Genomic DNA, 11,614 nt, shown 5'->3' with positions numbered 1-11,614 from the left:
CTGACCCCAAATATTGATGAACTTGTAGAAAAGTTAAGACACCACCGAGTATCAGCCTCAGCCTCAAAGAAGTGAATATTACTTATAATATACTGTGCAATCACATCTTAAGAGTTTTTACTCAGTTCAAGTTTAAAAATTAAAGTACAATATTTGTTTTCGCTGCTTGTTACTTCTTGAAGAAAGTGTTGTTTTTGGTTTATACATTTTTGCACTTTATTTTATTGTATTTCAATCCAATTATGTTTTAAAAATATTTTATTTGAGTAAATGATCGAAAATTACTGTACTATTATTTGTTTTTCTTTTAAGTAAATTTAGCCTACTTTTGCTAAAAGAGAAAATATGGACTATTGATAGTGCCTTGAATAATATCGGCTTCTTTCATTCATGTTATGGGTATTTTTATACAAAGGAATTTTTTTTTGTGCCTGTTGAAAATTAAAGTTTACTGACATAGCCATAAAAAAATGCTGCTTTATTTATCTGACCATATTGGAATGTATTTGTTCAGTTTTCAGTCAATTAAATTTGGTTCAATAAATAATATGTGGTCATTTTTAAAATTTTCAATGAACATTCGATCAGTCCGGCCCTCGGCTGGCAGCAAAATTTTTTATCTGGCCCTCCGTCCATTTGACTTTGACACCCCTGATCTAATGTAACATAAATGCATGCAATTTTGTAGTTTAATTACGCTTGGACTCCTTTAACCTTTTTTTAGTCATTGTATGCTTTTGAATGACAGACCACATTGGACATATTCCAGTCGAATACAGTCTGAACAAATATAGGAGACCACTCACTAATATATAAATACGGCATGTGTGCGTGCGTGTGTGTATTTGCAGGGTCGCGAGGAGGAGAGCGACCAGGTCAGGGAGAAGTTTTCCGTGCCAGAGAGTGACCACCTGACGTACCTTAACGTCTACACGCAGTGGAAAAACAACAATTACTCCAGCATCTGGTGCAACGATCACTTCATTCACACCAAGGCGATGCGCAAGGTTACACATGACTCCCACTCACTCCGATGACAATGGCTGCACACCGACCTTACGCGCGAACGTGTTTTGCAATTTGTGCAGAAGATTTGAATTAATAGCGGCACAGTAACAGCTGTGCTCCCAAGTTTCATTATTTAGAGGTTATAATTGTGTGTTTTGAGGCGATTTCCTCCAAAAGAGCCAGGAACTTCATGGCTAGTTGAGCTTGTCGGTGGTTTCTAAATGATGACTGTTTGGTGTAAGGTTGACAGAACAAATCTGTCAATTATGGTAAAGTGAGGTACAATGTCCTACGCCAGGTGCGTGAGGTGCGATCTCAATTAAAAGACATCATGGTGCAGCAGAGGATGAACTTAATGTCCTGCGGTTCAGACTGGGACATCATCAGGAAGTGCATATGTGCTGCTTACTTCCACCAGGCTGCCAAGCTCAAGGTATGTCTCTTGTTTTCGACTTGATAAGTGGTCCGTTTACAGGCAAGGTAATGTCATAGCAGTAGTGATAAAACCTCCGACGAAAAGCTCGAAGGTCTGAGGGAGTTGAAAACTTTGCACATTATGAATAATCAGTGCCATGTGTTTGCTCTCAGGGCATTGGCGAATACGTGAACGTGAGGACGGGCATGCCATGTCACCTTCACCCAACCAGCTCCCTGTTCGGTATGGGCTACACTCCGGACTACATCATCTACCATGAGCTGGTCATGACTACCAAGGTGAAATCTCGAAACTATGGAATGGATGAAAAGTCCTTATCACGGGTGATGTGCTTTTTGAACACCTTGTTTTGTCTTGTAGGAGTACATGCAGTGTGTAACTGCAGTGGATGGCGAGTGGCTGGCAGAACTGGGGCCCATGTTTTACAGCATCAAGCACGCTGGGAGAAGCAGACAGGTAAGAGAAAACAAAATAACAGCTAGTTTTGTGCTGGCCCTGTTTTTGCCAATTATAAGAAGCTTACACCAGCCACTTTCACATATCTTTGGTGTGAGTTATTTAGCAAGGCAGCTTTATTTATATAGCACATTTCATACACACGGTAACTCACGGTAGCAAGGTATTCCGAGCCTATTTTGGGGGTCGTTTTGAAGACTTTGTTGCTTCATTTGTGAGCCTGCTTCAAAATATTAGACAGAGCAGTCTTGGTGCATGAGAATCATTCATCTATCCATTTTCTAATCTGCTTATCCTCACAAGGGTCGAGGGCGTGCTGGAGCCTATCCCAGCCGTCTTCGGGCAGTAGGCGGGGGACACCCTGAACTGGTTGCCAGCCAATCGCAGGGCACTCAGAGACGAACAACCATTCGCGCTCACACTCACACCTAGGGACAATTTAGAGTGTTCAATCAGCCTGCCATGCATCCTTTTGGAATGTGGGAGGAAACCGGAGTACTCGGAGAAAACCCACGCAGGCCCGGGGAGAACATGCTAATTCCACACAGGGTGGGCCACAGCCGGAATTGCACCCAGCACGTCTGCACTGTGAGGCCGGCGTGCTAACCAGTCGCCCACCGTGCTGCCCGCATGACAATCAGCTGTAGCAATAAAACTGCTTTTTTTAACTAGGATTACTTGTATTGTCTCTTGAACGCAGAAGGCTCTTCTTTCTCACCATTTGGCCTTTTCCCCTTTCTGATGAAGCTTCCCGCTCTATGTTTTTCTTTCTCAGTTTTACTAATATATATAAAAACAAGCAGTTTTTTGTGTATACAGAGGTACAGGCAGATTAAGCTTCTTTCAGATTCTGATCAATAATATCATTTTTTTTCCAGACCAAATGTCCCTCGCATAGGTAACGGTGGTGTCATGGTGGTTCGAACAAATGGGCAAAAACTCTTTTGACTTCTAATCGGTCTTCCCAAAGTAGTAAAAACTTCAGAGGGGGATCAAAACCGTCCCCTTTTCCCTTCTATCAGTGCTTCCAATTGTTCTTCTTATCGCATATGTCACCTCCAGGAAAACCGTCGGCGGGCTAAGGAGGAAATCAGTAACATGGAAGAGGAGATGGCGTTGGCTCAGGAGCAGCTACGAAGCCGCCGTGAGGAGCAGGAGAGGAAGAGCACCGGCAACGTGAAGTAAGTGGCCAACGCCTGCCGCAGCATCAATGGTTGCGCATAGCCCCCTCCCCTGCCACTCAGCACCCACGTCTCCACCCCCACCCCCCGTCCCCCATCTCACCTCCCTATTCTTTATGCACCGCAGAGATAGAACAGTTTCATTTAGCTACTTCGCCGCCAGGCCGTATCTCCACCCCTCCCTCTCCTCTAACTGTCTCACTCTTCATGATGAGCTTTTCTCACCTCTGGTCCCCGCAGACGAGACAAAAAGAAATAATATTGACTCCTGGCTGACCCCCATTACCGCAGCAATTTAAATTGGGCCACAGCAGAGCGCAGAAAGCGGGGGAACCTTCATTTTCAAATTAGAGACAAAAATTAATTTCACACCCATTCCCGAGCTTTACAGAGAGAAATGCGCTTTTAAAGACAGATTTTAAAACTAACTTTATTGTTAATTAATACGCCGGTTTATCTACATTTGTGTGACCACGCCGGTGTGAAATCTGCGGAAAAAAAATCACACTGGAGGAAAGGGATTAGAATGAGATTTAGGCAGCAAGTGGGATGTGTGATAATGACTGCGGTCTTGGCAGCCTTCATTGTGACCACCTCCTAATTCTTTGTACGACTACTGCTGCCGCCGAGCACACTTCACGTCTTCATGCAACTACAGAAGAGGTGGCAGTTGAATTTTTTTTCTTTTTTATCACCGCTTAACTGAAAAGTTAATTTCCTGAAACTGGTGTTTCCCAACCTTTATTGAGCCAAGCCACATATTTTATTTACATGAGAAAAACCCCACAGCACATCGCCAGACCTATTTCAAAACAAATTTATCCTGATATAAGGATGAGCTCTTTTAATTTGCTTCCAGTTTCACTTACACGCAGTGGAAATACAACAATTGTCTTACAGTCATCCTCTCACCTTCCTCTCATACTTCTCACCCCTTCTGTCATCTCATGGTAAAACATTGAGCTCAGGCTGTCATTCTACATCACTGGCATAGCTAGATGAACAAAGATACATTTGTCCCAAATAAGAATTTCCTGTTAATTAATCGAAAATGTAAAAAGAAAATTTGGACTCTTATAGTAGTATGAGAATAAGAATACAGACGCTCCCCAGCTAACGAACGAGATACGTTCCGAAGGATCGTTCGTTGGCTGAATTCGTACGTAAGTTGCTTCAGTGCTATATTTTGTATAGAATGCATGTTTAACGCTTATATAAGTATGTTTAAGGTTTATATAAGTATAATAAAATGAAGTTTAATTTCCTTTTGGAAGATGTACTCGAAGGCTTCAGGAGATGATGGAGGGGGAGAGAGTTCCGTCTCGAACTTCTTCATGGGGACAGGCGTTTGCTCCTCCTCCTCCTCCTCTCACAGCGCCTCACGTTGGTATTAGCGGTGGAAAGAAGTACTACAGTACTCGGAAAAAGGCGCGCAATACAACATCTACCTGACAGCATCTCTGTCCGAGAACATTTTTCGACATGCCCGTACCCGCAAAAATGTTCGTATGTACCGTTGTTCGCAACACGAAAGTTCGTAAAGCGGGGAGCGCCTGTACTCAACATAAAATCATTTCAACATTTGTGGCCAATTTCACTCCTGTCCAGCAGGTGGCAGTGCATTACAACGATGTTCGTTAGTGTCTACTGCATTATCATTATAAAAAGAATACCATTCCAAGTTACAAAATCAGCATATGTTGTGCCGAAAAACAAGGACCGACTTTTTGTTGCTTTTCAGCCGATGGTCTAACTTTTTTTTCATGTTGTGGATCAAAAGAAAAAGGTCAACACATATGAGATACCCGGTACGTGCTTTTTGTTATACGGTGATGTTATCCTTCTGTCAAAGGGCCATGTTTTGACACCTGTCATGAATGACCGCGATAGACAAAAAAATAATTATTTGCACTGATTTCTTCTATGGCCCATGCTTTATCCACAAAGTCAGTTCAAATTGGCCAAGTGATCTTTGGGTGACTATATGATGGAAAAGGGGTTAGAAACGCATGTGAAAAGCTTTCATTCTGCTCCAACTCAACCCACAGCCCTGATGAACGTGCTATGCTACAAACCATATTTTTCCACAAATAAATCTTTGGGTCATATTTCAACTGTTATGGCGCAGTTTTTATTCAAGCCCAACCGATTAATTGGTTGGTCAATTTAATTGGCCGATACTAGCTCTTTTAAAATGGAGGGTCAGGAGGAATCAACTTTTAAACACATTAACACATTTTAGCAGAAGACAAAGATAGACATTTAAACAACCCTCCCCTCAAAACATAGCACAAAAAAAATAGGGCCGATTTTTGTCTCTGTTATGAAGTTAAATACTAAAGCACAACATATTGTAAAACTGTCAAATGTTCTGCTTGTAATTAATGGATTAATAAAGTATTTATTTGAGTCATTATAGTTTTTGTAATTAATTGTCTGATTAATCGCTAATAGAATTTTACTCCACCAAAAATTGAATTGGCATTGACCTAAAAAAAAAAAATCCATATCAGCTGGGCCCTTGTTTTTAAACCTGATGCTCTTCTTAACCATTAGCTGGAAACTGAACCCATGCAAGCTACACTAAAAGGCACGCACACACTATACATTATCCATTTTCTTGTGCCATAAAAAGTGCTGAGCAGCATGTTCGTAATTTGGCATTGGTAAATTTGCCAATGAGCGGATCATTTGTGGGGAGCCCATCCTCGTTATTTTCTAAAGAAACTCTTGTGCTCTGACAAGACCGTATATTCTAAAAATAATTACTTTAGCACCACCTTGTGGCAACTTGGTACCACGCAATTATGTCAAACAGTGGGGAGGAGCTTCAGTTAGTCACAGCATAGCCTTGTCTAATAAGAAAAAAAGTGGTTTGGCTCCATCCTGTGGCATTTACAGAGAATTACATTTTAGGGTGCACCCCGCCTCTGTCAGGGTTTCGGACGAGCCGAAATAAGTTTGGATCCCCAAAAGTGTAGACTCCAACAAGGTCTCCGTTACAAAAATGTTTAATACAAAAATTCGCATCGACAAAGTAGAACAAAAAGCGCTGGTCCGAACAAGGACCAGGAAGAACAGAATAAAAACGAATAACAAAAAGCGCTTGCCAAAAAAAAGGCAAGAGAGGAAAATAGTACCGAGAATACAAACGAAAAACAATGTAACTACTACACGCAAGAAAAAGCCAATTCACTAAACAAAGCAATAAGAACAAGAACAATGTTACCGGGAGTATCCAAAAGCGTATACACGACGAGGTCTATAACAAAGTGGTCAGAGGGCATGGAAACAGCAAGGCAATAACAATACTCCGACACAGGTGAGCTGAAGCAGAGTCCTTAAATACCTGGTCCCATAATGACTGGATTGGCAGCAGGTGTGCACAGAGGACCGCACATGCCACCTGCTGGTCAGACCAGAAACCGAATCGTGACAGCCTCTTGTCCAAAGTCAGCTGGGATCGGCTCCTGCTCACATTTGACCCTAGTAAGTGCTTTAGAAAATGAATGGATCGATAAATTCAAAGCATTTTGGTGTGCAGTTACAGTATACTGCCTTTGAGCCCCACCCCCAAATTTAATTACAATGACATGCATTTTAGTAACAAATGTCTGTCTTATACTCGTAGCTTTTGTTGTATGGAATTCCATTAAAGTCTCATGAGAAGAGGCTTGTCTGTGTGGGCTTGTCAAGGGTCTGTGATTAAAGAAGATGGATGACGCTCTCAGAGTGAGGCTTCCATCCACTCGTTCTTTCACTTTCATCACTCCCTGATGGCAATCATGCTCTCGTGTCTTTTTCCCTGGCCAGTCTTGCAGTCATCCTCTCACCTTCCCCTCATTCTTCTCACACCTCTTCCTCCTCTTATTGCCCAGCGGTCGAGGTGCCCATGCAAAACTTTTGTCTTTTCTCTGCTTTAGGTCATTGAGAATATGCACGCCGGGGAGACGTGAAGAGGCCCCCATGACACCCCGACGCACCCCTTCCCGATTTGGATTGTGAAACACCTTCTGGAGGGTCATCTCAGACCTACATCACGGGAGCCAGCACATGGCAGCAATGTGTAGAATCACCCGCAGTTCATGTACAGGCCACTAGGGAGAGAACTTGTATAAGACAAACCCCGTCAAAAGGTTCCCTCCCTCCTTTTTTTTTTTCTTTTTTAAATGAGCTCCTTCAGTGAAAAAATCAGGATGGCTACAGTATGAGGTTACTGTGTATTGACTACAATAATTGTCTTAAAAAAAAAGAAAATAGCATGTCCTTGAGGGCATTTGGGAGCCACATCCATTTAAATGTCTCCATTCGTCAGATGATCTGATCTAGTTTCCGTGTTGGCCGTCTTTGAGTCCTCGTTCTGCGTTGTCATAAAGAGCTCCTCCACACATTCAAGTACTATTCAAATTGTACTTGTGCCACAAGTGTGGTCACACTTGTTTTGTCACGTTCAGTTACCTTTGCCTACTCTATTTTTTTTTTTAACCTTGTTTTTGCTACGTGAAAAAGCTTTGCAACACCTCCACAACAGATTAAACGTCAACAATGTTATATTCACGCTGACAGTAGTTTTCCACTTTCTTGTTTGGATGACTTTGGGAACGTGACGCACACAAACTCAACATGGAGTGCTCCAGACGAACTGGCTGTTTGTAACCCCACATCCTGGTGAAGGTCTTTTTCTTTACTTTCTTTTGTTTTGAACATGGTGATCAACCAACGGCGTTTCAATCATTTATTTAAAGTGGAACAATAAATGTTGCTATTTTTTATAATTCAAGGTGGTTTAAGTTTTAATCCTAGAGGCAATCGCACCTACGGATAATTTTAGTCTTAAACTGTCATGCGTGTTTTTGAAATGTGAGCGGAAGCGCACGCAAGCGCAGGGAGAATCTGCAAGCTCAGCATTGTTGACTAAGGCCTTTTCATTCTACACTTGGCTTTTCTTGGTGATCACTGCAAGACTGGGAAAAGGGATGATGGTGCTCCAGTGCAGGTTTACCCATATTTGCTCGAACACTTTGCCTGCTGGTTGGGCTATTGCTATCAGCACTCTGATATCACTCAGCCAATGCTCTCCTGGATGTGTCGTCTGACGTCACAGCAACACTGCGTTCTGTTGCCACGCACTATGATGTTCGATTAGTGCCACAATCATCAGCGCAAAATGGGATCTTTTGAAATCCAAAGCATGTATTGAGCACTCATGTTTTATGCACGCAAAAATGTTTTTTGCTTGGATGCCAGATTAGATTTAGTATAAAAGCTACATTTCTCAGTTGTTTTCCACGCGCTCGCTCAAAATGGTTTACCTCACTTAATTGCTTCTACTCGCTCACTCGTGCTCAACTTTGCATTCTCCTACGATTGCTCAGCTTAACAAAGCGTTACAATGTGTTACAAAATCAACTAATCATAAATCCACTAATGAATAAAGGAAATCCACTGTGGGGGGGGAAATATAATAATATTCTTTTACTGTAAAACCTCAAGTTCTTCAGAAAACACTGATAAACATTAAGTCTGCGTTTTCCATGACAAACTCATTAACTTCCTTAAGTAACTTATCTTACTTAATGAAAGTAAGGGAATATACTGTAGTCATGTGAGGGGGTGGGGGGAAAGCGATCCACGGGTGCCTAATTGCGAGCATTCTGGGTATCTACTGTAATCGAATCTTCTCTTTGTGCAATTGGTTTGGCATCGAAACATTTTTTTTTGTTTGTTTTGTTTTTTTGGGGGTGGGGTGGGGGGAAGCCAACTACTGTTCTTTCATGAAAATTGCTTCTTGGTCGTTTATCCCCGTTTTTTTTTTTGGTTGTTTTTTTTTTGTTTTGAGGCAGTGCTCCAAAATCATCATGTGATTTGGCGATGCAATTATTCCGCTAGACTGCAACTACTGAACCACCCCTTTTGCACTGGAAACACTAAAGCTCTCAAATTGTTCCCACAACGTTGGAAGAGTACAATTGTCAATAATATCTATCAGAGGAAGAAAGGAGGCCATTTGTTCATTGATCAATTGATAGATAATTAATAATTGATTAAAAGATGCTTTATTTTCTATATATTGTGACTGCATTGATAATAAATAGAATGGTTGTTCCTGCAGCGATGACCAAGCGGAGGCGAGTGAGTGAAGCGGATCAGGGAGAAAACAAAAAGCCACGGTCCGTCATCCCCCATGCAAAGATGTCGCACATCTACACAAGCGATGTGAGCCTTTGAAGCTCCTCGGCTGCAAAAGACGCCGATGAGCTCGAGATGAAGGACTTGCCTCCATGAGGGCGGATCATGTGTGGACCTCGATGTAAATCTTCAGGTCAGAAGACTGTTGAACAAAAAGAGTGCATGACGCTACGTGGCGCGCTGACATTTCTTGATGTCTGCCAACTGATACCTCTTAAGTGGCATGCATCTATTTGGACAAAAAAAAAAATGGAAGGCGCGCTTGCCTTTCCCTCAAGGTGTCTTTTTCCCACCGGCCCTTTCTTGTTGTCCCCTGATTGGCTGTCTGTAGCTTGCGCTCATGCAAATAAGCATGATTATGAGGGGCCCCCTCCCTCCATTCTCTCAGTGGACTTGATTGAGAATGGCAGGCGAAAGCGAAGATAAAATGGACTGCACCAACTTTAATGAGACAAACGCGAGCTCACGGGCTGACATTTGGAAATAGCTCATGTGAATGACATCGTCAGCAGTCACCTTTTCCCAAAGCTCTCCGCAAGGAGTCCCCCTGTAATGATGAAGGGAATTAAGATGGGCCGTGGGGGCGGCCGGGATAGAAACGCGAGGATTAGGCCGGAAGGCCACACCTCTTCAATCGGCTCCTCTGTCACACCTGGAAAAAAAACACACCGCATATTTGACTTGCCTTCTTTACAAATCATCATTGTCTAGCGGCAACACTGGGTGTTCACAAATGTGGTCAATTTCACATTTTTCACAAATCGATACTATTGGTCTGTTTCGATCTTATATAATTTTCCCTTATAGTTCGTTTTGTTTTTCAAATTCACTTAGTTTGAATTCATTTTTACCGCAGGCATGATAGTACATATATCTTATTTTTTCAACATTGATTTGTTTTAGTTCAGTTTTTATTAGCTTCAGTGTTAGATTTTTTAAAAAAAATTTTAACACAGTATTTGTCAAGTGCAAGAGAACAAGAAACAACACGTCACAATAAGTATTGTGTCGTACAACCTCAACAAAAATACCATTTAAAAAAATGCATTTACTTACGAACAGATCAACAACCAAGGATTTTCTAATCCCCCACCCCCCACAAGGGTCGCGGGCATGGTGGAGCCCATATCCCAGCTGGCTTCAGGCAGTAGACGGGGCACACCCTGAACCAGTTGCCAGACAATCTTGACAACCAGCCACAAAACAAATACAAGTACTGTATAACATTTCACAGAATTTGATGTGCGATAAGTGCAGTGTGAAATACTGCCGCGAAGGTTTGATTAGATGCAGCACAAGATATAGTGAAAGAATGAATAAATGATATCTGTATGATTTGTTAACTTTTCTTTTGATAGCGGTGCGGACACCCGCAGCGGCTCCTCTTGTTTTATGTTGAGAGGGAAGAAATTTCATCTGTGCTGTAGCACATTTGACAATAAAGTTTATCCAATCCAATGTAGCTTGCGCCCGTTTTAAATTGACTTTTGTTCACCAAAATGTGTTTTCTCGACTTCCTGAAAATTTGTGATTTTGGAGATGCGAGGATTGCGCCCAACGGCGACGAAATCTAATACAGCTGCAAGAGCACAAGTGAGACTGATGAGACAACATCAAGGCATCAAGTGCTGTTTTAATTAACTGCTGCAGTGCGGAGAAGGAGACATTTTCTGGTCTCGTCACTCCCGCATCGGTTTTGTTGCCTGTAAATGAAGAGCCTTCTGGGACGCAATTACAATACAAGGCTGCATTAGTAGCACAGCAGGCCCAATGGAAACTTCAGCCCCCCTTGTCACCCAGCAGGAGTCGGCCTTCACTTGATTGAATTTTCAAAGGTACATTCACCCAGTACAAAAAACAAAACAAAAAAAAAAAACACTTTCCTGCCCACATGTGGTTTATGACTGAAACTGAAACAAGGCAGCCATGTACAGCTTTTGTTTGCACAGTGTTTCAAGCAGGGGGTGGGCAAATTATGGCGTTCCGACCGAGCACATTTGCATTTTTGAGAATCCTTTTGTATTTGCTGGAAGAAAAAAAAAAGCAAAACCCGATTAATTAAAATGTATTTATTGTGTCAATATTGGCATCAGGTGCAGAGATTTCTCAATTTGACCAAAATACAATTCTCCATTGAACTTCATCATACTCATTATATTAGTAGGTGGTATGAAAAATGTAAATTGGTCAAGCTGCAACACACAAAAGAGTGGGTGGACATTTTCGGCTGATGTTAGCATTTAATAAGCACGGTGTGGAGCCTCAGCAACTGTGTATTGCTGAACAAATACAAACTGTATATTTCCAACTTCTGAACAGTTATACAGTATATCAATTGACATTT

At 41.9% G+C, this 11,614-nt stretch overlaps 1 protein-coding gene across 3 annotated transcripts in view; it reads left to right on the top strand.

Annotated features, from left to right (window-relative positions):
* Nucleotides 1-7,638, top strand: part of dhx38 (DEAH (Asp-Glu-Ala-His) box polypeptide 38) — a 19,015-nt gene extending 11,377 nt beyond the window's left edge. For all 3 annotated transcript variants that reach the window (XM_019886911.1, XM_019886910.1, XM_019886909.1), the window contains exons 23-28: nt 852-1,007; nt 1,307-1,441; nt 1,597-1,722; nt 1,805-1,900; nt 2,963-3,081; nt 7,005-7,638. In XM_019886911.1, the coding sequence (XP_019742470.1) occupies nt 852-1,007; nt 1,307-1,441; nt 1,597-1,722; nt 1,805-1,900; nt 2,963-3,081; nt 7,005-7,086 (714 nt within the window). In that variant the 3' untranslated portion in view covers nt 7,087-7,638. The remainder of the gene's footprint in view (nt 1-851; nt 1,008-1,306; nt 1,442-1,596; nt 1,723-1,804; nt 1,901-2,962; nt 3,082-7,004) is intronic.
* The last annotated feature ends 3,976 nt before the right edge of the window (nt 7,639-11,614 follow it).

This window comes from Hippocampus comes, unplaced genomic scaffold, assembly GCF_001891065.2.
Source record: "Hippocampus comes isolate QL1 unplaced genomic scaffold, H_comes_QL1_v1.1 scaffold261, whole genome shotgun sequence".
Classification (NCBI taxonomy): Eukaryota; Metazoa; Chordata; class Actinopteri; order Syngnathiformes; family Syngnathidae; genus Hippocampus; species Hippocampus comes.
This window is presented reverse-complemented; position numbering and strand designations above follow the sequence as displayed.